Source organism: Thamnophis elegans, chromosome Z, assembly GCF_009769535.1.
Source record: "Thamnophis elegans isolate rThaEle1 chromosome Z, rThaEle1.pri, whole genome shotgun sequence".
In the NCBI taxonomy this organism is placed as follows: domain Eukaryota; kingdom Metazoa; phylum Chordata; class Lepidosauria; order Squamata; family Colubridae; genus Thamnophis; species Thamnophis elegans.
Genome location: NC_045558.1, coordinates 133,062,121 through 133,088,057, shown reverse-complemented (window position 1 = coordinate 133,088,057; position 25,937 = coordinate 133,062,121). Strand labels below are relative to the sequence as shown.

The 25,937-nt window shown below is 46.2% G+C and overlaps 1 protein-coding gene across 1 annotated transcript in view; it reads right to left on the bottom strand.

Moving 5' to 3' along the window:
- Positions 1-301: 301 nt before the first annotated feature.
- LOC116521848 overlaps positions 302-25,937 on the bottom strand; it is a 40,549-nt gene continuing 14,913 nt past the window's right edge. The window contains 12 exon segments of the mRNA XM_032236497.1: positions 302-405; positions 3,433-3,539; positions 4,134-4,231; positions 6,801-6,915; positions 6,917-6,968; positions 11,479-11,596; positions 13,885-14,090; positions 15,394-15,511; positions 16,793-17,001; positions 19,103-19,256; positions 20,171-20,394; positions 25,458-25,554. Coding sequence (XP_032092388.1) covers positions 302-405; positions 3,433-3,539; positions 4,134-4,231; positions 6,801-6,915; positions 6,917-6,968; positions 11,479-11,596; positions 13,885-14,090; positions 15,394-15,511; positions 16,793-17,001; positions 19,103-19,256; positions 20,171-20,394; positions 25,458-25,554 — 1,602 coding nt within the window.

Sequence of the window (25,937 nt, the reverse complement as noted above, 5' to 3'; positions counted from 1 at the left end):
CTCCACAATTGATAGGGCTTTCGGTTGACAGGTAGAGGAAAAAGTACACCGCGCTAGGAGGAGGCTCTATGGTGGGAGGAACTGAACTTCCGATCAGCTCCAGAATTGAACAGGGGGCTTCCGGTTAGGACCTCTGTGGCTCTTGATGTTTTCTTTTCTGTGGGAAATGGGTCCAAATGGCTCTTTTGCCGACTGGCGACTACCCGGAGGAGAGCCTTCTCTGTGGCTGCTCCGACCCTCTGGAACGAGCTCCCCGTGGAGATTCGAACCCTCACCACCCTCCAGGCCTTCCGCAAAGCCCTTAAAACCTGGCTGGACAAACTACTACAGTAGTATATACAAATAGAGCGAACTCCACTCCATTTCTAACAGTGATGATGTTACCTAGTTTGGTGATGAAAATGCCTGCAAGATAACAACCAAGCTCAGAGAATACCAAGTACACAGTCTTGTAGCAATATTTTGGTCCTGTTTTTAACACACCCAGCCCTTTCTTGTTACCCACTCTTTTTGTGTGTGTGTAGCTGTAGATGCCTTTCTAATTTTATTAAACTTTATTATGAAGTAAAATACAAATACAATTCGAAAAAGAGAGGAAGAAAAAATGCAGAAAACAGTAAAAAAAAAAGTGATTGCCAACTTCCCCCCCCCCTGGGGGGGGTAGAATAAAATACAAAAATAAGGGTCAGCCTTTTTTGCTTTACTTTTCTAAAACTTTCAAGCTGTTTCTTGAAATATTAAAAAAGGCAGAATATTATATTTCCCTAAAGGAAAAAAAATGTGCTCTTGAAAAACAGTGTCCACTTTTCTTAATAGTCCCAGCAGGACTGGGCCAGCCTATCTACAGGACAAAAGACCTTCAGCTCCAGGATGATGGGATTAAGACATGATCCCTCAGCAGAGGTGGGTTCCTCCCGGTTCGGTCCGGTTCGGCTGAACTGGTCGGGGTATTTTTGTCTGGGTCACAGAACCAGTGGCGACCCAGGCTTGCCACGTCCCCAAACTGGGTCCCTCCCCGCCACTGATGTCACTGCCATGTTGTTTTGTAGTGACTGCCTGTGCGCAGTTCACTGTAAATTGTTCTGCACACGCGCAAAGAACAATTTACCTTTAACTGCACACACAGCGCGCAAAACGAATCGGTAGTAAAACTGGCAGCAACCCACCCTGCCCCAGGACATAATAGGATAGACCCTCTACCATCTAGCAGCAGAGCTCACCACATGGCACAAGTCCCTTCATTGCATCACCCAGCAAGTGTCAACCGAGCCTGGGACTCAAGACAGCCTACAAAGTTAGCAGTGACCCCTACGACAACCAATAGAATATATTTCTTGCACAGGAACAGGAAGCTCAAGGGCAAGGCCCAAGAGTAGGTATAAATAACCCTCTCTCTCCTTCATGTATTCAGCTGCACCAGGACTCAACCCATGTGGTCCTGTTCACCAAGTAAACCATTTTTCCAGTCAGCCTCCCTGTTTCCAGTGTTTCTGGAACCAAATGGATATTTCTTCCAACAGATAGTTTAGATTTGGAAGGAGTAGGAAACTGTTGATATAAAAAGTGGGAATTTTGTGTCATTTCCCATCAACTTAGCACCGTTGCGTCCCAAGCATAAAGGAGTTAGAGACATCTCCTAGAGTTACCTTGTGGTAAGATGGGTGGTTAACAAATGTAATAATAAATTTTAAAAAATTAATAAATCTCATCCATGCGTCTCCCATTCTCCTCCATATTCACCCAGGAAATTCTAATAATCTCCTATTGCGCAACTTGAAAGAAGGAAAACAGATGCCTTCAGATTCACTGAATTTATTTTTTTTTCATACTAAGCAACAAATCTTACCCGTTGAAGCGCCGCTTACTAACTGGGAGACATTATGTCTATTTGCAGCTCTTTTTTTCAGGTATCCTGCAAGAGGCAAGTCGTAAATAAATTGCAGCAAGAAGGATTTTTTTAAAAAAAACAGAGTTATTCCCTTGCGTTGTGATCCAAGCTTCTTGAGAAAGCATACATCACAATCTTAGTTCCCAAAAACCCTATTTTAGTTATAAGGCTGTAAATTATCGTCATTCCCAGCCTGCAAGGCTTCACAAACAGTCTGTGAAGATTCTGACAGATGTCTGCTTGAGTTGCCACAGTCTTTAAGGGGAATGTTGATAAACACCCACCTTATCTCCCTGGGAATGCTGGCAGAGATCTAACTCCCAAATGCAGAGCAAGGGCCAAACTTCGCACAGACACAACTTTTCAAAGCTTGAACCGACCGGATGAACAAATTGCTCCCTGCAAAAGCTCAGGTCCTGTTCGCTCCTCTTTTATCTCTTATGGCAGGGGCCAATCCTTTCCAAGCCTAATTCGACCCTGTTTTCTTAATTGTTCTTGCCTTCGGGCAGCTCTGCGCATGGGCACCCTGGGAACAGGCTCCCACTGTTCTTCCGCCTCGCTGATGTCAGGCTCCGGAGACTCCGGAGGCAACAAATAACTACCAGGTGGCCTTGGCCCCCATCTCTACCTCTGACGCAGAGCCCTTGTCCAAGATTTCCCCAGACTTGAGGACTGGCCTATGTTCCTTCCCAACCTCCTCACTGTCCTAATCTGCTGCCAGCTCTGCAAGCCGCTGACGGGCCATAACATCTTGTCTGCAATCCTTGGTGTACAAAAAGGGCTTAGTTTGGACTGCTTAAAAAGGGGGTTTGGCACTGAGGGGAGCAAAGGGAGAAGGTGTGGAAAGAAGGCGTTTCTGGGCCCTTCCTGTCAGGCTTTGCAGAGGGCTGCACTACATTTCCCAGCAATCCTTGCAATCTGTCTCTGTTTGCTGGCTTACTCTAATACAGTATTTCTCAACCTTGGGCCACTGAAAACGAGATATTTCAGGAAATATTAAAAGGGCAGAATATTCCCCATAAAAGGGAGGAATAAACTCAGCCCACACACCCCTGCCACCTTTGTCAATGGGCCATTAAGGCCTGAGCCAGTCTATTCTACATAACAAAGATCCACCTCCTTCAGGCAGAGCCATAAAAGGGATCTCAAAACCCTTTCATTACCTCATCACTCAGTAAGTGTCAACCGAGCTTGGGACTCAGGACAGAGTTGTCCCTGCATGTCCCCATGGGAGTCTGACAACCAATCAGAATACAAGCTTCAAAAGCCCAGAGAGCATAAAACCCAGGCACTCTCAGCATCTCTTCCCTTTTTTCCCCTTCACCCAAGATCTTGAAGCATGTGATCCTGTCCACCATCAAAACCATCTTTCCAAACAGCCACCATCATTCCCAGTTGACTTTCTCCCCACTTGGGATTGGATCCAGATGGACATTTCTTGCAATACTACATTTTAGGGACTGGACTCAACAGCACGGCTCATCAGGCCACATCAGGATTGATCTAATTCAGGATCACTGGCAAGAGAAGACATTCCTACGTACCTTTGAGGTGAAAAGGGTGGGGTCCGGCGGCCACCCCCTCCTTCAGGAATCGCTGCGCCCATATTCGGAGGGTCTCATTGAGCCGGTAACGGCAGCGCAGGGTCAACCTAGTACAATTTTTGGGGGGCAAAGAATGTTAGTAAAAGGGGGGGGGATAACTTTTTATGCAATGAAGATTGTTCAAGATGGTGCCGCCGATGATAGAACCGGTTCGGGCGAACCGGTAGGAACCCACCTCTAGTGGCTCCACAATTGATAGGGCTTTCAGTTCGGATAGGTACTGTAGAGGAAAAGGATGCTGTGCTAGGAGACTCTATGGTGGGGGAACCAGACTCCCGGGGGCAGAGGAAAAATGATGCCACGCTAGGAGAAGACTCTATGGTGGGGGAACCAGACTCCCGGGGGCGGAGGAAAAATGATGCCGCGCTAGGAGGAGTCTCTATGGTGGGGGAACCAGACTCCCGGGGGCAGGAGAAAAATGATGCCATGCTAGGAGGAGACTCTATGGGGGGGAAAATTGGACTTCCAGTCGGCACCAGAATGGAATGGGCAGTTAGGACGTTTGTGGCTTTTTGAGTGTTTAAAGTTGCTGGCCCCTGGTCTAAATAAAATAAATATCCAGTAATTGACTCAATTGGAACATCTTCCTCTAGGAGAGTCCTCCCCCCCCCCCCACTCCCACCCTTTTTTTTGCTTTTTACCTATACTCAGGGTCCCTGGTTATGATGGGTTTTGCTCTCGGAATCATCTCTCTCTCGAAGATCACTTCATTTTCATACAACACGTAGTTCTCTTCAAACTGAAAGAGGACAGGCAAAAGAAAAATGATGCTAAACATTTAACTTCACGGGAAGTGTGGGCCGAACACCTCTCAGAACGTGTCACCAAGGCCCAATATTGCTCTACCATACAAGTAGTCCTCGATTTATGACCAAAATTGAGCCCGGCATTTCTGTTGCTATGGGAGACGTTTGTGAAGTGAGTTTTTCCTCCTATATGAACAACCATTCTTGCCACGGTTGTTAACTCCTGCAGTTGTTAAGTTATTAACACGGTTGTTAAGTGAACCTGGCTTCACCATTGACTTTGCTTGTCAAGAGGTCGCGGAAAAGGATCTCATGACACACACAAACACACACCCCAGGACACTGCGGCTGTCATAAATAGGAACCAATATGAGCTCAGGCGAGGAGCAAGGACCATCGCCTCCCTGATCCAAGAGTACGGAGAGTGAAGAGATGGTGAGAACAGTGCAGTCTGAGCAGGCTACTAAGGAGAACAGTGCCCCATCTATCTTCGCAAGGCACATGTGGAGGGAATGAGACTTAAGGAGATGCTGTGGGGAGGGGCATTTGATGGGAACAAACACTGAGTTGAACTTTCCAAGAGTCCTTGCATTCCTTCTGGCTTCTGGACGAATTAACTGGATCCTTTGCTTCTCGAATTCCTGGATTTGTCCTGCTGGATTATGGCTGTGCAGCCTTGGTGTACACAGGACTGGGCTGTACTATTTGCAGCCAGAGGCTGCCTGAGGAGTCTGGGGAGTGGGGGGATTGTCACCACTTTTGTTCGAACTACCAACTGCCTGTGTTCTCTCTGTGCCATGTCCCAGGTCATCACACAATTCTTCATTGCACCCAAAAGCAGCTTAAAACAGCGATCACCAACTTTTTGTCCATGAGAAAATTTTGATGGTCCGCAGAGAAAAACGATTTTAAAATATTTTTTAATCTTTTTTATTATTGCATTTTTTTATATTGCACTAATCGGGGGTCCTCAAACTACGGCACCTGGGTTGGAGTACGTGCAATGAACATTTGTGTTGCTGCAGAGATTCTCCCCCTTCGGCGTCTTTTTCTGTGGGGCCAGCAGGGGGCAGACATTCCAACTTGGGGTCTTCTATAGCCTCCTGGTGTGGGGCTTTGGGTGAAGGCTGGAAGGAAGGACCACCGGTGGCAAAGAGCTGGAGGGTCTTGTTCCATATCATGGTCGGAAAGTGGCTGACCATCTCATCCTGCTGAACTTCCAGGCGCCGGTAACTGGTCTCGCTCCCACAGGTCTTCCCCTCTGCTTGGAAACCCTATGCTTCTAGTCCTCAGTGAGGTGCTTCTGTTGAGTCTCCTTCTCGCTCAGATCCAATTTGAACTGAGGCAGCTGTTTTGCCACTCTTTCTCGTGGTGGCTGCTTAGCTCCAGCAACTGCTTCCTGTTGGGGCCCTAGGGAGACCGGGCGGGGAGACGAGTGGCTGGGAGGGGAGCGGTGAGTAGAGGCCATCAAGGGGCCCCTCGATTTGAGTGGCATCAAGTTGGCCACGCCCATCCAGTCACATGACCACCTAGCCGATCGTTAGGCAGATCACATTAGTGGTTTGCAGGATTTAAAATTAGGAATTTAGTGGTCCGAAAGGTTGGTGACCCTTGGCTTAAGAGACTTGTAAATCTCACAGCATCTAAGCCAGAAGGAAGACAATGCAGCATAACAGAGAAGCAGAAGATCCTCCATGAAGCAACTGATACTTCTTGGCTCAGTTGGACAAGTCCTCTGAGGCACAGCTACCCTACACTTGAGTTCCTCGTTATCCTGGCTCCTATCCACATTCCAACAACTCTTACTTACTCTTCTTTTTTTTTAATATATAAATTTTTATTTTAATACATAAGCACATCAACAGAAACAAACACGTGACTTAAAAACAACATAGGAACAATAAGTTCCATCGTATATCATACAGCAGTTCCGAATCGGTTTCTTTGCAGTTAGTGTTTTCCCTTCTATACATTTCCATATTGCGTTCATAATCTCCTTATTCATTATCCATTTTTATATATAATTCTTTATTTATTTAATATATATACATTCACATAGTTATTCTTTTTATTTGCCATTCTTATATTATTATTATTCCATTTAAAGGTTATAAGGTATAGTTTGGAATGCTTTGTTTACCATTCTTTGCACCTGCTATGACACCACCTTATTTTCTCTTTCTTTTCTTTTCTCCCTCCCTTCCTTCTCTAATTCCTTCCTTCCTCCTCTCCATCCCCTTCTTCCTTCCCTTACCTCTCCCCTACTCCTACCCTCTTTCTTCTCCTTCCTACCCTCTCTCCTTCTCTTTCTTTCTCTTCCTCTCCTTCTTTTTCTCTCCACCCACCCACCTCTCCTTACCTCTTTCTTCTTCCCCTACCTCTCCTCACACTTCTTCTTCCTCTCCTACTATCTCTCCTTCACTTTCTCTCTCTTCCACCCTCCACTCCTTTCCATTCCTTCGTCCCTCCATTCTCTACTTCCTTCCTCCCTTCCTTGCCTTCCTTCTTCCCTTCCTTTCTTTTTCTATTGTTATAGGTGTCTCTTTCAAATCCCTTACTTACTCTTCTGATGGTACCACAGGTGGTCACGGAGAAGGTGAAGAGGGCCTTGGTGTCATCAACTCCTACTGGTCTACAGCTCTTATCCCATAGATGAGTTCTCCTGGGATTAATTCCGGTTAGTATCCAGGCTAAGCATGGTAGCCGTCATAGTTCCATTGGGAAAGCATACTGCAGAATAACGGCAAATGAAATAATTCAATTAATATGCCAGCAAAGTTCCAGCAATGGCAGAACTGAAGGCATTTAATCCAGAACGTCTCACTTGCTGAGTTTATTTCCAAAACTAGACTTACACAATCGGAGTCTACGTCCAAGGGTGCTTCCCCCCCCCCCCCACAAAAGGCAACCGGGCTTTCTTAATTTTTGGTTCTCCGAAAATGTTCACCTTTCATCTTGGATGGCTCATCGCACACGATCTAAGCCCCAGAGCTCACTGTTGCCAAAAAGGCATTCAGAGTTCTTAACCTAATTTTGCGAAGCTTCTTCTCCCGTAACATTGTACTGCTAACTAGGGCATACAAAACCTTTGCCAGACCAATTCTCAAATACAGCTCGTCCGCCTGGAATCCGCCCTGTGTATCGGACATTAATACAATTGAGCGAGTCCAGAGGTATTTCACGAGACGAGTCCCTCTACTCCTCTGCTCACAATAGAATCCCTTATTCCAGCAGGCTCGAAATTTTGGGCTTGGACAACCTGGAACTACGCCGCCTATGGTTTGATCTAAGCATAGTACACAAAATTGTTTGCTACAACGTCCTACCTGTCAATGACCACTTCAGCCTTCAACCACTATAATACACAGGCAAACAATAGATACAAACTCAAGGTAAACTGCTCCAAATTCGACTGCAAAAAATACGACTTCAGCAACAGAGTGGTCAACGCCTGAAATGTTCTACTGACTGTTGTTACATCCTCAAACCCCAAAACTTTAACCTTAAACTGATACCATGGACCTCACCCCATTCCTCTGAGGTCTGTAAGGGAGACTGCATAAGTGCACCAGCGTGCTTACTGTCCCTGTCCTCCTGTCCCCACTTATTCATACCCATTTCCTCGATTCGTGTCCATGTTTATACTTATACCTGTTATTTCGTACATGTTTGACAAACTAAATACCATATTTTTCGGAGTATAAGATGCACCAGAGTATAAGACGCACCAAGGTTTTGAAGAAGCAAATGTTTAAAAATAGGTTTTGCGCTCTGCCAAACTCCCAAAAATGGCCCGTTTTTTCGCATAGCCTTTAGGAGGCTTGTAGAGTGATCCTGGGAAGGTGGGGTGGGGGCAAAAATGAGCAAAAAATAGCCCTTTTTTATGAAAACAGGCCCTTTTTTGTCAAAAAAAAAGGGCATGGATAGCCTTTAGGAGGCTTATAGAGTGCTCCTGGAGGCTGTGTGTGTGTGTGGGGGGGAATTGAGCAAAAAAAGGCCCCTTTTTCGCTCATTTCTGCCCTCCCCAGCCCCAGGAGCACTCTATAAGTCTCCTAAAGGCTCTGCATGGCCATTTGGTGAAGGGGGCGGGGTTTCGAGAGGCAGAAAATGCTGTATTCAGTGTATCAGATGCACCCAGATTTTCAGCCTCTTTTTTGAGGGAAAAAGGTGCATCTTATATTCCAGTGGTGGGTTTCAAAAAAAATTGGAACCTCTTCTGTAGGTGTGGCCTGCTTTCCAGGTCCACTGGTGGAACCTCTTCTAACTGGTTCGGTAGATTTGATGAACCGGTTCCACCGAATAGGTGCGAACTGGTAGGAACCCACCTCGGTTATACTCCAAAAAATATGGTAAATGAAATAAATAAATGATAAGCAAATCATTTTCAAAGAAAATACTAAGAAAGTCCAGTTGCCTTTTAGGAAAAAGCACCTTTGGGGCAACCATGACTTGGATGATTGAGAATCTCCACAGACAATCAAAGTCTATGGATTATGGACAGTAGTAATGTGCTAGTAAAGTTTTACACCTGGGCAAAAAAAACCCCAAAGGTACAAGTACAGATTAGGTGAAATCTGGCTCCAAAACAGTATCTATGAGAAGGACCTTAGAGTCTTAGTGGACAATCACGCAAACATGAGCCAGCCCTGTGCCAACAGAATCCTACCATTGTATAAACAGAGGCATAGAATCAAAGCCATGTGAAGTATTAGCACCACTTTATAAAGCCTTAGGTAAGACCACAGGAGGGTTTCTACCGATTCGGACCGGTTCGGCTGAACCGGTAGTAACTTGGTGGCCTGCGTTGCTGGAACCGACACCGACCCAAGCCTGCCACGCCCCTGAATTGGTTCTCTCGGCAGCGCCATAGCCGCTGCCATCTTGTTTTTTGCCTTCTGTGCATGCACAGAGCAATTTTTGTTGCATGGTGTGTGCAGGCACGCAGCGTACAGCGCGGCCCCCGCAGCACATCCCTGAGTGAACCAGCAGTAGTGGCAGCCGGAACTCACCACATACCTGCCTTCGACGCCTCCACAAGCCTCCGCAATGTTTCAGCTGCTCAGTGGAGTGTTGCGTAGATGCTGTATGCGCCACACGCATGCGTGGAAGCGCCGAAGGTTTAAAAGGACAGGTAAGGAGCTTGGGCGGGTGGGCCCTCCGGAGCACTGTCCTGGAACAGTACCCGGTGCTCCGGGCAGACTCCGGTACGCCCGTAGCGGGGCATACTGTTTGCAACCCACCACTGGTAAGACCACACATGGAATATTGCGTTCAGTTTTGGTCATCACATTACAAAAACGATGTTGAGACTTTGGAAAAAGTGCAAATAAGAGCAACTAAGATAATTAAAGGCCTGGGGGATAACCCATATGAAGAAAGATTGGAGGGATTTAAATTTGGCTAGTCTAGAGAAGTGATGGGGAATCTATGGCAGGCATGCCAATGGTGGCACACAGAGCCCTCTCTGGCACATGCGCCATCGCCAGCTGCTCTTCTGTGTTCCAGCTGCCCGCCACGCGCATGAGCACCAGGCTGCTGTTCTCTTTCAGGTTCTGGCGCTCCGGCACACACACATACACACCAGGGGTGGGTTCCTGCCAGTTCTAACCTCTTCTATAGAAGAGGTTCCACAAATCTACAGTGCCGTTTAGAACCGGTTCCAGCTCTCTCCCCCTGCCCGTCCGCACATCATCAAGATGAAGAGCGAGAGGAGGAATTCTGGGAGTTGAAGTCCACAAGACTTAAAGCTGTCCACCCTGGGGGTTTTTTTTCTAAAGGGTTAGGGGTGCAAGGGTCTTGTAACTTGACAGCTTTAAGACTTGGGTGCTTCAAATGCCAGAGTTCCTGAGCCAACATGACTGGAGGAGGAATTCTGGGAGTTGAAGTCCACAAGTCTTAAAGCTGTCATTTGAACACCCCTGGGTTTTTTTTCTAAAGGCTTAGGGGTGCAAGATCTTGTAACTTGACAGCTTTAAGACTTGCATGCTTCAATGCCAGAGTTCCTGAGCCAACATGACTGGAGGAGGAATTCTGGGAGTTGAAGTCCACAAGTCTTAAAGCTGTCAAGTTTGAACACCCTTGGGGTTTTCTTCTAAAGGGTTAGGGGTGCAAGGGTCTTGTAACTTGACAGCTTTAAGACTTGTGTACTTCAAATGCCAGAGTTTCTGAGCCAACATTTTGGTTGCTAAGCAAGAGCTTTGTTAAATGAGTTTCACCACATTTTACAAGTTGGCCACGCCCACCCAGTCACATGACTGCCAATCCACTCGGTCACATGGCTGGCAAGCCACTCCCACCCATTCACATAGCCGGCAAGCCACTCCCACAAAGCAGGCCAGAGCTACAGAAGAGGTTCTAAAAAAATTTGAAACCCACCACTGATACCCGGAGTCCTACGGGATTGGGCGGCATATGCATATAAATTTATTAAATTACAATTACAATTACACACATTCCAGTTTCAGCACTCGGTGCCGAAAAAGCTAACCGTCACTTTGAGAGGCTGCCACAAAGACGAGGGGGTCAATATGTTTTTCAAAGCAAATGCCCTATTTTTGCCCACAACAGCCTCCTGCCACCCTCTGCCAATGAAAACAGAGCTTGGGGGTTGGGTTGCACAGGGTTCCCCCACCGCAAGCTGGATCCAGCCTGATGGCCTTGAGTTTGAGCCCTCTGACCTAACAGGAGCACTAAATGGATGTTGTTAGAAAATAATGCTTTATCTGGCCACATGTGATGAGACCCACAAAGAATGTCAGGTGTTTCATACAGCATCCAAAAGTAAATCAGAATCCAAGGCAAAGTATTGCTCAAAGTTCCAGTTTATTAAGAGAGCCATGTTGGCACATCTGGGAAAACCCGAATCTGAAAGCTTCCCAGTTTTCCCCACCTCGGTGAAAGTTCAAGATCTTGCCCCCTCCCTCCCCCCCCCCAGCCACAAATCCATCACATGGTCCTGTCTCCCACTGCCACGCTGGCAGACCCACTCATCCAGTTCCGGTCAGGTGCAGAGGTGCAGAGGCAAAGGGTGACCTTGGTTTTCTAGAAGGAATTTTGTTTTGGCTACATGGCATCTAACTCCGTACAATCCCTCTTCCCATTTTCCCACAATAGAAAATGCATAGTAGAATAATAGAAAGTGCGGGAGGCCAAAGATCCAAAAGAAAAGATCGCTGCGGGCCTGACAAATAATTTGTCTCCTTGCATCAGCTCTTGGTTTATGTTCTACATCTGGACTCACCCAGTAATTTTCCAGTAGGGAAGACACAAGATCTGGAGAACTCCACCATCGTCAACAAGGTCTTGTTATCCCGCAGGCTGAAATCTAGCCGGACAGTAACTCCGGAGAGAGAGATATCCTGAGCCATGGAAGAAAGACAAGAGGTTGGAAAGGATGCCATGCCGCCATCCCAACACAGCTTGCTCACCTTGGAAGGTGCACCATCATCTCTTTGCCCCTTTGACCAGGGCAAATGACGAGAAACAGTGAAGGAGAAAGGTTTTCACCTGCTTGTTATTTGTTTCTTTCTCCATCTAAAATCAGTTAAATAGCTCTCTGGGTTTAAGACATAGAAGCAGGGGTGGGTTCCTGTCCCTTCTAACCTCTTCTATAGAAGAGGTTCCACAAATCTACAGTGCTGTTTAGAACCGGTTCCAGCTCCCTCCCTCCCGCCCGTCCACACATCATCAAGATGAAGAGCGAGAAGAGGAATTCTGGGAGTCCACAAGTCTTAAAGATGTCAAGTTTGAACACCCCCGGGTTTTTTTTCTAAAGGGTTAGGGGTGCAGAGGTCTTGTAACTTGACAGCTTTAAGACTTGGGTGCTTCAAATGCCAGAGTTCCTGAGCCAACATGACTGGAGGAGGAATTCTGGGAGTTGAAGTCCACAAGTCTTAAAGCTGTCAAGTTTGAACACCCCTGGGGTTCTTTTCCCTAAAGGGTTAGGGGTGGAAGGGTCTTGTAACTCGACAGCTTTAAAACTTGCGTGCTTCAAATGCCAGCGTTTCTGAGCCAACATTTTGGTTGCTAAGCAAGAGCTTTGTTAAGTGAGGTTCACCACATTTTACAAGTTGGCCACGCCCACCCAGTCACATGGCTTACAAGCCACTCCCACCCAGTCACATGGCCGGCAAGCCACTCCCACAAAGCAGGCCACACCTACAGAAGAGGTTCTAAAAAATTTTGAAAGCCACCACTGCCTAGAAGGGACTCTGGGACTTTTCTTTAGGTTTCCTTCTCATAGAATCAGAGGGTTGGAAGAGATGTCCTACAAAGTCTTAATCCAACCTCCTGCCCGAAGCAGAGGTCTTCAGATCTTCAGCCCCATTTATGGGGCTGTCTAATATTTGGATAGAACAGTGGCCACAGGACTGGAAAAAGTCAAGTTTACATTCCAATTCCAAAGATGGGCAACGCCAAAGAATGTTCAAACTAACGCACCATTGTACTCATTTCACACGCTAGTAAAGTTAGGCTTAAAATCCTACAAGCTAGGCTCCAGCAGTATGTGGATCGTGAACTACTGGAAGTACAGGCAGGATTTCGAAGAGGCAGAGAAACTAGAGATCAAATTGCAAACGTACGCTGCAGTGGTGGGATTCAGCCAGTTCGCACCTATTTGGGAGAACCGGTTGTTAACTTTCTAAGCAGTTCAGAGAATTGGTTGTTGGAAGAAATCTTATTTTGTTTTTTCCACTTTACAGGGCTAATCCTGTAAGGAAGGCAGGAAGGAAACATTCTGGTGTTGTTTCTAGCCTCATCTTTATTGCCCTGATAAAGAAACTGCCTCTCCAGTTAACCCTTATTACCATTGTAATAGATAAGGCGAAGCGTTCATCAATATGAGTGACATTGAGTTGGCCACACCCACTAAGTCACATGACTCCCAAGCCCCACCTACCCAGCTGGTCATTAGAGCCGAGAACCGGTTGTTAAATTATTTGAATCCCACCACTAGGATGCTGGATCATGGAGAAAGCTAGGGAGTTCCAGAAAAACATCTGCTGTTGTGGCCTGCCGGCAGACAGCAAACCTGGCAGCAGAGACGGACAGTGATGAGGTTGGGGAGGAACAGGGGACAGTCCTGGGGGCTGAGGAAAGCTCAGACGAGGGCTCTGTCAGAGGCAGAGAGGGAGCTAGGCAGCAGTGAGGCAGAGGAACAGCTGGAGCCTGTTCCCAGCGTGCGCATGCACAGAGCTGCCAGAAGACAAGAACAACTAAGAAAGCAGGGTCGACGTGGGAGTAAAGCCACACCTTGGAGGTGATTGGCCCCTCCCACAGGAAACAAAAGAGGAGCGAACGGGGAGTGGGCTTTTGCAGGAAACAATTCGTTCCTTTGGTCGTTTCAAGAGTGGAAAGTTCTGCTTGCGACTCTAAGAGACTCTTACCAAGGGTTGCCTTGCCCTGTGTTTGGAAACTAGCTATCTGGCAGCTCGCCAAGCGAGATAAGGTTTGTGTTGATAAACATTCCTCTGAAAGACTGTTTGCCAAGCCTGGCTGACTGTGAATGGAAGGAATTCACAGTCGTGTAAATAAAAGAGGTTTTGCCGGGACCGAGACTTCTGCTTCATGCTTTTTAAGGAAACCTAGGTCAAAACAACCACTTCCTTTAACCAGAATTCCTGCCGAGCGTCTATTTCCAACACACCTCATACACCAAGCCAATGGCCAAAAATGGCGCCGACAGGTAGAAGTAGCTGCCATCATCTTGAACGGTGTAGTTCTGCGATGCTGCAAGTTCGTTGGTCAGCTGAAGGCCGCCCACAAAAGGAACCCAATAGCGATCCAGATTCCCGCGGGTCATTATGAGACCAATCTGTACTCCATCGCAGAAACCCTCAAACACTGGAAGGACTGGACAACAGGAGCCATCGGACGCAAGAAGAGACACAGAAAAGGTTGGAGGGCAGCTTTACATTGCCTGCTCAGTCAGGATTCATTTTATCTGATTTCGGGATGGATGGATGGATGGATGGATGGATGGATGGATGGATGGATGGATGGATAGATAGATAGATAGATAGATAGATAAGATATGGAGGGAGGGAGGAAGGGAGAGAAATAGAGAGATGGAGAGGTACAGAGGGAGGGAGGGAGGGAGAGAGACAGAGAGATGGAGAGATGGAGATAGAGAGAGACAGAGATAGATACGGAGGGAGGGAGGGAGGGAGAGATAGAGAGAGAGAGATAGCTGGAGAGATAGAGAGAGAGAGAGAGAGAGAGAGAGATACTGAGGGAGGGGGAGAGAGAGACAGAGAGACAGATATAGATACAGAGGGAGAGATAGATAGAAAGCTAAAGAGAGTAGATATGGAGGGAGGGAGGGAGGGAGGGAGGGAGAGGGGGAGGGATAAAGAGAGAGATGGAGAGATGAAGAGAGAGATAGATAGAGAGAGAGATACAGAGGGAGGGAGAGACAGAGATAGATATGGAGGGAGGGAGGGAGGGAGGGAGGGAGGGAGGGATAGATAGATAGATAGATAGATAGATAGATAGATAGATAGATAGATAGATAGATAGATATACAGAGGGAGGGGGAAAGAGAGACAGAGAGACAGATATAGATACGGAGGGAGGGAAAGATAGATAGAGATAGATAGAGATAGAGAGAGATAGAGAGAGATAGAGTAGATATGGAGGGAGGGAGGGAGGGAGGATGGGGGAGAGCGAGCGAGAGAGATGGAGGGAGGGAGGGGAGAGAGGGGGAGGGAGGGATAGAGAGAGATGCAGAGAGATAGAGAAATAAAGATAGAGAGCTAGAGAGATAAAGATAGAGAGATGGAGAGATGGAGAGATGGAGAGATGGAGAGAGAGAGATACACAGGGAGGGAGAGATAGGGAGACAGAGGGACAGAGATAGATATGGAGGGAAGGAGGGAGAGACAGAGATAAAGAGTAGATATGGAGGGAAGGAGGGATAGAGATATGGAGAGATAGAGAGATAAATACAGAGGGAGGGATGGATGGATGGATAGATGATAGATAGATAGATAGAGATAAAGAGAGGGCGGGGGTACCATGTTTTCCTGATGGCTAGCTCAGGAATTCTGGGAGTTGAAGTCCCAGTCATAAAGAGCGCCATCCTTTCCCACCCCTGACCTAATTGGATGTTGATGACTTTTAAGCCGTCGGGATCAGTTTGGCCACGCAGACTCACCTACATCAGCGACTTCGCATTCAAGGACTCCAGGATGAGTGAACGACTTGCCCTTCGGGAGCAGGAAAAATGTGTACTCGAGATGCAAAGTGTATTTTCTGAAGTTGCCATAGAGATACTACAAGAGAAATTAAGTTCTTTAGGCACACAAACCCATTGACGTATATGGATTCCCCTGCCAGAAGCATTTAAATTATCAATTCCTGCAATTCTCAACCTGTAGTCATCCTCAAAGAAACCCATCTACTTTGGCTGAAGGAGTACAGGAAGTCTTCAACTTATGGCCACAATTTCCATAGCTATTGTTGTGGCCCGCCAGTGGACCTGGCAGCAGATTCAGACAGTGAGGAGGTTGGGGAGGAACATGGGCCAGGCCTGGACTCTGGGGAAGGCTCTGATGAGGGCTCTGTGTCGGAGGTAGAAATGGGGCCAGGGCCATCTGAGGGTTATCAGCTACCTTTGGAGTCGGAGATCAATGGGGCAGAAGAACAGCTGGAGCCTATTCCCAGTGTGCCAGTGGTGGGACTCAGCCGGTTCGCACCACTTCGGGAGAACCTGTTGTTAACTTTCCGAGCAGTTTGGTGAACTGGTTGTTGGAAGAAATCATTAGGGCCGAGAACCGGTTGTTAAATTATTTGAATCCCACCACTGCAGTGTGTGCATGCACAGAGCTGCCAGGAGAAGGGAAAGACTAAGGAACAAGGGAGGAAAGGCACAGGTGGATGGTGAAGGGCCCCTCCCATAGGTAATAAAAAGGAGCGAAATGGGAGTGGAATTTGCAGGAGACAATTAGTTCACTTCATTAGGGTGAAGATCTGTTCCTGACTTCTTGCCAAGTAATTGCTGCTACAGCGTGGCGTTTGGAAGATATCAGCCTGGCAGCTCTCCAAGCCTGATCAAGGTCTGCAGTTGTGAAATCTCTTGAAAGACTGTTAGCCGGGACTTTGCTGGAGAGGAATTCCCTTTCAGCTAAATAAAAAGGAGTTTTATCGGGATGAGAAGTCGGCTTTGTGCTTTTGCGAAGTCTAGGTCAAAACAGCTATGGGGGACAGTTGTTAAGTGAATCCTGTCCTATTTTACGACATTTCTTGCCGCCATTGCTAAGCGAATCACTGCCGTTGCTCAGTTAGTAACCCGGTTGTTAAGTGAATCTGTCTTCCCCATTGACTGCTAATCAGAAGGTCGCAAAACTTGATCACTTACCTTTAAAAATAAAGAGACCAAGGACCATGCTCTTCTCTTCCACGAAGAGAGAGTGCAACTTAACTTAGTAAGCTTAATGATATCTACTCATTTGAGCAACAGGAACTAGTATCTTGTCACAATCAAAGCTGCAAACGTCCGGCGCTCGGATAAAAGCTCTTCCCTTAACATTGCCGTGGAATTTCTCCCTTCTTACCTTCTGCTCCACCAGAGGGTTGGAGAAAGGAACCTGGAGAATGAAAACTCGGGTGTGGTTGGCATTGGGCACTTCCTCCAGGGTGCAGCCGTGTGCCTTGATTTCCAGTGGCGTTAAGACTTTGCCGCCTATCGCAATGGCAGACAGCTCCACATCGGCAAGGAAGTTCCCTATGGTGACATCGAAGTAGCCTCTCTCTGGAACCGTGTCTGAGGGGAAGCACAAGTTTCAGAGCCAATAGCGATAGATAGATAGATAGATAGATAGATAGATAGATAGATAGATAGATAGATAGATGATACATAGATAGATAGATGATACATAGATAGATAAATACACAGACAGACAAAGAGAGAGACAGAGACAGAGAGAGAAAGAGAGAGAGAGAGATACAGACAGACAGACAGACAGACAGATAGAGATAGAGAGGTAGTTAATTAGTTAGTTAGTTAGTTAGTTAGCTAGTTAGTTAGTTAGGTAGGTAGGTAGGTAGGTAGGTAGGTAGGTAGGTAGATAGATAGATAGATAGATAGATAGATAGATAGATAGATAGATAGATAGATAGATAGATAGATATACCTGTAGATAGTTATAGTTATAGATATAGATATAGATATAGATATAGATATATAGAGATAGAGATATAGAGATAGATAGCTATAGAGATTATAGAGATAGAGATAGAGATAGATAGATAGAGAGAGAGAGAGAGAGAGATAAGAGAGATAGAGATAGATAGATAGATAGATAGATAGATAGATAGATAGATAGATAGATAGAGATAGAGATAGATAGAGAGAGAGAGAGAGAGAGAGAGAGGGGTAGGTAGGTAGGTAGGTAGGTAAGTATGTAGACAGACAGACAGACAGACAGACAGACAGACAGACAGACAGACAAAGAGAGAGAAGGGGAGAGACAGAGAGAATCTACAAAAATCTATAGGGAAAGGTAAAAACATTAGATAAATATAAGAAAATATAAACATTAATATGTGGCTCACAAAATCTATTACAATATAAAATATCTCTCTGTCCTCATGATGGATTAAGAAATAGTGTATGTTTATCTTTTATTTCATATCCAGGGAAGGATTGGTTAGCAATCTCTCTGGGACCGTGTCTAAGGAGAAATAGAAGTTTCAGAGCCGAGATGGTGCAGTGGTTAGAGTGCAATACTGCAGGCAACTTCTGTCGGCTGCCAGCAGTTTGGCAGTTCGAATCTCACCAGGCTCAAGATTGACTCAGCCTTCCATCCTTCCGAGGTAGGTAAAATGAGGACCCAGATTTCTGGAGGCAAGAGGCTGACTCTGTAAACTGCTTAGAGAAGGCTGTAAAGCACTGTGAAGTGGTATATAAGTCTAAGTGCTATTGCTATTTCAGCTGGAGGAATCTAAGCCTAGGATAATTTTCCTGATGTAGTTGAGGTAACAGTATTCCTGAGAGATGACCTTCTATAGAAGTGTCCGCAGAGAAATTGCCTCCAGAAGTTGTGAATGCCCCAACACTGGAAGTCTTTAAGAAGATGTTGGATAGCCATTTATCAGAAATGGTATAAGGTTTCCTGCCTAGGCAGGGGGTTGGACTAGAAGACCTTCAAAGTCCCTTCCAACTCTGCTATTGTATTTGTATTTGTAAATGTAAATACAGGTAATTCTCAACTTAGGACCACAATTGGCCCAACATTTTCATTGGTGAGTGTTGTGGCCTGTCAACTGCCAGTCCCTCCAGCAGCTGAATCAGAGGAGGAGGAGGCGTGGGAGTCCCGGTCAGCATCAAGGCAACCCAAGAGCTCTGAGGGGGAAGATGGGAGTGGAGCTGGCAGAGAGAGAGACACACACAGAGGTGTAGCATGGGCCATCCATCAGCCCTCAAATGGAGAGTCAACAGCCCCCAGGTCTGGAGGTGGCTGATGGGGAAGAGGAGGAACAGCTGGGTCTAGTGCCTGACGCATGGATGCGCAGAAGGCAGAGGAAAGGAGAGCAGTGGAAATCTATGGGCTGATCCTTGGGATGAAAGAGCCACTGTTGCTAGCGAAGCCTCACCCCAGCTCTGGGGATAAAAGGCGGGGGGTGGAGATGAATAGATGGGGCAGACAATTATTCATCTCCCTGCCGACAGACTTGTTAGCCTGCAGTGAGAGAGAAACTTTTTGCCAGGGCTGCTGGCGCTCCGAATGAAAGAATCATTGCTTCGACTACAGAGGGCTTGTTGTGTTTAGGGAGCTGGATCAGAGCACTTGTGTTCCACCAGGTGTCTTTTCCAAGGCTTGCTCTTCTCACCTAGGAAAAGCCGGGAGCGATACAAAACTTACTGTCAGTGAGCACCGGTATCTGTGGGGCAAAGGGAGTGCGGATTGACTTGAAGATCCAGTGACGGGTCCGGTCACTTTCATCTCCTCGCCATCTGCGGTCCAGGAGGAGTTTGATGGTATACGTGGTGCCATAATGATTGTCGATCACGTCACTCTGGAAAGAAACAGACCAACGTTATTCATTCAGAGCCTCTTGTCTGAAAGTCTGTGGAGACTCTCGGCCATCCCCATTGTAGCTGTCACGAAAGTGCTTTTTCTAAAGGCAACTGGGCTTTGTTTTTCCTTGAAGTTCCAAGAAGCTCGCTCCTTCCTTCCTTCCTTCCTTCCTTCCTTCCTTCCTTCCCATTTCCTTTTTCCCTTTCCTTTTCCTTCCTTCCGTCCCGTCTTTCCTTCCTTCCGTCCCTTCTTTCCTTCCCTCCTTCCTTCCCTCCCTCCCTGCCTCCCTTCTTTCCTTCCTTTTTTCTTTCCCTCCATCCCCTCCTTCTTTCATTTCCCTTCCCCTTTTTCTTTTCCTTTCCCTTCCTTCCTTCCTTCCTTCCTTTCCATTTCCTTTTTCCGTTTCCTTTCCCTTCCTTCTGTCTCTTCTTTCCTTCCTTCCTTCCCTTCTTTCCTTCCTTCCTTTTTTCTTTCCTTCCCTCCTTCCCTGCCTCCCTTCTTTCCTTCCTTTTTTCTTTCCCTCCATCCCCTCCTTCTTTCATTTCCCTTCCCCTTTTTCTTTTCCTTTCCCTTCCTTCCTCTCTTCTTCCCCTTCCCTTCTTTTTCCTTTCCTTCCTCTTTTCCTTATTTCTTTCCCTCCCTTTCCTTTGCTTTCTCTGTTCTTCCCTTTTTTCTTTCCCTTCCCCGCTTTTCCCCCTTTCCTTTCCCTTTTTTCTTCCTTTCCCTTCCTTCCTTTCTTCCCTCACTTCCCTCCCACCCACCCCTCCCTACAGAAGCTTCTGGGACGAGAAGCGAAATGTCTTCCAGAAAAAAACAAAGTCCAGCTGCCTTTTGCAAAAGTGCCCTTGGGACATCTTGCTCAAAATCCTAATGTCCAACCCCAGGGAAAGGACCTCTTCCCCCAGCACCAACCTCTGTGATTCCTCCCACAGCGCCAATCGGTACGGTGATGCTGATGAAGTAGGCGTCGCTCTGGAAGATGTAGCCATTCCGTACAATCGTGGTCCTGTCAATTCTGCCCCCATCCAGGCCCATCTCAATGGTTTCATCTTCAAACTGGTGGGGGAAGAGCACCAGCGACGGGATGATCCGTGGCGAGGTCCAGCGCAAGGCATTGGCAGTGAAAGTGGGCGGGTCTGCAGGAGAAAGAAGCTGGATGTGTGTGGGTTTGACATTATGACAATTGACTCTTTGGGGGGGGAGATGTTGTGTCTGAGCTAAGACAAACGCAAGGTGTCAATCATCACCAACCGATGCCAGGATTGGTCGGTTAATGTAGGCGTTGCCTGGGGGGGGCTAACGTCGTTCTAATTGGTTGCCGGTTTGACAGCTACTATATAAAGAGCTGTCAAACCGGAGTTCTCTGTTCTGTTCTGATTAGTGCATAGTTGTTGTTGGAATAAAGCTGTTACTGTTCAATGGATCGCCTCAGTCAAGTGAATTAATATAAGAATAGTAATAGCAATAGCAGTTAGACTTATATACCGCTTCATAGGGCTTTCAGCACTCTCTAAGCGGTTTACAGAGTCAGCATATTACCCCCAACAGTCCGGGTCCTCATTTTACCCACCTCGGAAGGATGGAAGGCTGAGTCAACCCTGAGCCAGTGAGATTTGAACAGCCGAACTGCAGAACTGCAGTCAGCTGAAGTAGCCTGCAGTGCTGCATTTACGCAGCCTACTCTGTCAATAGCCAGTGATTTCCTAATAAAAATAAAATGTCGGCTATTCCGAGTTTCGCCCCCTTCTCTGCCCAGAAGGGGTCGTGGGAGGTTTTTCTTGAGAGGTTCAAATGTTTCTTACTGGCAAATGACTTTGCTGAGGTGTCAGAAGACAGAAAGAGGGTTTTTTTCCTCAGTGCTTGTAGCCCAGAAATGTTTACTATGGCCAGTATGTTTAGTATGTCTTCTCCAATGCCTGTATACACCGTTCCGTGGGATACTCTAATGAGGTGTTGTGTCTGACAAACGCAAGGTGTCAATCATCAGCAACCAATGCCAGGATTGGTCGGTTAATGTAGGCGTCGCCTGGGGGGGGGCTAACATCGTTCTAATTGGTTGCCGGTTTGACAGCTACTATATAAAGAGCTGTCAAACCGGAGTTCTCTGTTCTGTTCTGATTAGTGCATAGATGTTGTTGGAATAAAGCTGTTACTAATAATGTTATTAATATAAGAGCATAATAGGGGACACACCCCTAATTTGGGGTAGGTGTTACAGGGGGGGTCTCAACAAAATCCTGCCAGGAAGAATGACCTCTTCTGCTAGGCCTCAGATTAGAAAGGGGGACGGACCTTTTGTGTGGTGTTTTGGTTTGTCGGTGTTTTGATTGCTTCCCATTTTAGAGTATCTGCATCAAGGGTGTCAAAAATCACGGCCTGTGGACTGGATCCATCCCCCTGGGATACTTAATCTGTCCCGTAGGGCCGGTCTGAGAATACTGAAAGGACTGGCCCGTGGTACTTCTGCTGCCAAAAACAGGCCAAAAACGGGCCAAAAACGGGCTGCACGGGGGCCTCGGGAGGCCTGTTTTCAGCCCATTTTTGGCCGGCAGAGTACTACAGGAGCCCATGGGGGGCAAAAACAAGGTGCAGGGGCCCCCCATGCCCCATTTTGGCTGGTATAAAGTGCTGCAGGAGGCGTCCGTCCTATTCCCCCCTGCTCCCTGCTGCCCCTCCCCCCACCAGTCCACGGAGGAGAACTGCAATGCTGATTTGGCCCTCGAAGAAATCCAGTTTGACACCCCTGATCTATCTCTTTGTTGTTATATTTTCTTAGCTTGTACGTCATGACGGACAGACAGACAGACGGATGGATGGATGGATGGAAGGAGGGAAGGAAGGAAGGAAGGAAGGAAAAGAATGAGGGAGGAAAAAAAGAAAAGTGGGAAGGAGCATTGAAAAGAGGTAGGGAGAGAAAGAAAGGGAGGGAGTAAGGGAGGGAGGGAAAGACGGAGATGGGAAGAAATAGGAAAGAAAGAAAAGGAAAGAAAGAAAGAAGGATGGAAATAGAGTGATGGAGGGAGGGAAGAGAAAGAGATGGGAAGAAAAAGAAAAGAAGGAAAAGTGGGAAGGAAGGAGTGAGGGAGGAAGGGAGGGGTGGGAGAGAAAGAAAGGGAGGGAGATTGGAAGAAATAGGAAGGAAGGAGAAGAGCCTGATGCTGGGAAAGATTGAGGGCAAAAGAAGAATGGGATGACAGAGAATGAGGTGGCTGGATGGAGTCACCGAAGCAGTAGGCATGAGCTTAAATGGTCTCCAGACGATGGTAAAGGACAGGAAGGCCTGGAGGAACATTGTCCATCGGGTCGTGATGGGTCGGACTCGGGCACGACTTCGCAACTAAGAACAACAACAAAAGGAAGGAAGGAAGGAAAAGCAGGAGGAAAGAAAGAAGGAAGGATGGAAAGACAGAGGGATGGCGGAAGGGAAAGAGAGGGAGGGAGATGGGAAGAAATAGGAAGGAAGGAAAAGCAGGAGGGAAGAAAGAAGAAAAAGAAGGAAGGAAGAAAGGAAAGAAAGAAGTAGGGAGGAATGACAAGACAGAAGACGGAAGAAAAAGTAGAGGAAGGAAGAAAGGGAGGGAGGGAAGGAAGGAAGGAAAAACAGCTCACCTACAATGCACAATTTAGGAATGGAGGAAGAAAGCACCATGTTATCATCTATTAACTATCAAGGAACTGTAAACAACAACAACAACAACAACAACAACAACGAACTTGCAAAGAAAGGACTGAAAATTTCGCACTTGGTGTAAATGGATGATGTGAAGCTATTTGGTAAAACAAAAATTGAAATGAATTTATTAATTGAAAGCACAAAAGAATTTAGCCAAGACATTGGTATGCAGTTTGGAATTGACAAATGTGCAACAATGGCAACCAAAGCAGGCAAGGTCATAGAAGATGATGGAATAGAACTTTAGAATGAAGAAATGATAGAGGCAGTAAAACCAGAAGAAGGCTACAAGTACTTGGGGATTTTAGAGGCCTCTGACTTAATGCATAATAAAGTCAAGGAATTAACTTCAGCCAAGTACATTCGACGAATTCGCAAGATATTAAAGTCCAAATTGAGTGGAGGAAACATCATAAAAGCCATGAATACCTGGGCTATACCTATGATTTGATACTCTGCAGGAATAATTGACTGGACCCAGATGGAGTTGGACAATTTGGACAGAAAAACAAGGAAACCTATGACAATGACTCATGCTTTGCACCCTAAAAGTGATGTTGACCGATTATATCTACCAAGAGCAGAGGGTGGTCAAGGACTCCTATAAGTAAAACAGACTGTGGAAGAAGAAAGACACAGCTTGAATGATTACATCCAGAAAAGTGAAGAACCAATGATTAAGGAAGTAAATAAAGGAGGCCTTTTAAAGAAAACTAAGTCAAAAGCTGAATATAAGAAAGAAGTAATTGAGAAGTGAGTTGAAAATTGGAAAAACAAAGCTATGCACAGCCAATACTTGAAAAGTATTGAAGGCAAAGCTGACCAAAAGCTAACTTGGAACTGGTTAAGATCAGCACCACTGAAAAAAGAAACAGAAGGCTTTATTTTGGCAGCTCAAGAACAAGCCTTAGCCACAAACTGCATGAAGGCAAAAATTCAACATGTTACCACCAACAGCAAATGTCGCCCCTGTAATGAGAAAGACGAGACAGTCGACCACTTGATCAGTGGGTGCAGCAAAATTTCACAAACTGATTACCTACAACACCATGACCACGTGGCTAAGATCATTCACTGGAAATTGTGCCAAATGTTTGGATTTGAGTACAGCAAAAAACACTGGGAACATCACGTTGAGAAGGTTTTAGAGAATGAGAAAGTCAAGATCTTGTGGGACTTCAGAATTCAGACTGACAGGCACTTGGCCCACAATACACCCGACATATCAATAGTTGAAAAGAAAAAAGTATGGTTCATTGACATTGCAATACCTGGAGATGCACGAATTGAAGATAAACAGCAAGAAAAAATCACAAAGTACCGGGACTTGCAAATTGAAGTCGAGCGACTGTGGAAAAAGAAATTGTGTGTTGTCCCGATTGTAATTGGAGCCCTTGAAGCAATACCTAAAGGGCTACCTTGCTATTTGGAAATTTTAAATTTATCAGACTTCAACATTCTGATTCTACAAAAAACCACCCTACTTGGAACAGCTTATATCCTCCGACGTTACCTTAACAGTTCCTAGGTCCTTGGTTAGGACTCAAGCTGTTGAGCTACCAACCAGCCCCAAAGGCTGTGAATCTCACCAAAGATTAACCACGCAATAATAATCAGATTAAATAGATGGAAAAACAAAGCTTTGCATGGACAGCACTTGAAAAACATTGAAGGAAAATGTGATGACAACTTGACATGGACATGGCTGAAGATGGAAACTATCAAGAAAGAAACGGAAGGTTCAATACTGGCTGCTCAAGAACAAGCACTACAAACTAATGCCATGAAAGCGAAGATACAAAAATCCACTGACAACCCAAATTGCCGAATTTGCAATAACAAAGTTAAAACGGTTTCACATTTAATATGTGAATGCAGCAAAATTGCACAAACTGATTACAAAGCTAGACACGACTGAGTTGCTAAATTAATCCACTGGTCATTATGTAAAAAATATGATTGACCTGTATCCAGAAAGTCATGGGAACATAAAGTGGAAAACGTTATCGAAAATGAGATGGTGAAGATCTTGTGGGGCTTTCGAATACAAACGGATCGTCATTTGGAGCATAACATGCCAGATATCACAGTTGTAGAGGGCCGAAGTGTACAATTTATTGATATTACTGTTCCTGGAGATATCAGAGTCGAAGAAAAAGGACTAGAAAAAATAATGAAATATCGCGACCTGGCCATCGAAGCTACACGGCTATGGATGAAGCATGTAAGAGTGATACCCATTGTCATCAGGGCACTTGGCACCATGTCCAAGAATTTTACAAGATACATCAACAAATTGCAGCTTCCTGCAATAACACCAGCGGAACTGCAAAAAACTGCGCTATTCGGAACATCTTATATTTGAAGAAGGTACTTGGTTGATACTTAGGACGCTGGCAGCAAACCGTATCAATCATTAGCACCAGTCACTGGTATTTGTAATGCATTCTTCAATGTTCAGTTGGCTAAGTTTCATGTTTAATGAATAAAGTATATAATAATAATAATAGTAAGCAAGTGACTCACTGACAGGGCAGGCCACAGCGGTATCCACCATTAGGATCATCCAGGCCTGCTTATAGAAGATGGTGGCTCGGGCAACTTCCACTTCCAAACCCTCGACCTACAGTGGAAGGAACAGGTGAGCTTTTACACCTTGGCTGAGATTTTTTTTCCCCATTTTAAGGCCTTCCTTTCCACGGCGGTTAAGAGAATCCTTGCGGCGGTAAAGTTAGTAACCCAGTCGCTAAGTGACTTTGCTTCCCCATTGACTTTTTGCTCATCGGAAGGTCCCATGCAACCGTCAAGAGATATCTGCCAGTTGCCAAGCCTCCAACTTTTGATCATGTGACCACGGGGATGCCAGAATTGTGTAAAATGGCCACAAGTCGCAAAGGAGGGGAGGGGGCTGGATTCCCCTGGAAAGTTAGTGGCTTCTCCAATGTGAAACTCATGGAGGACCTACAGAGGAAGTGGGGTGTGTAAGCCCACATAATTTTTGACCAT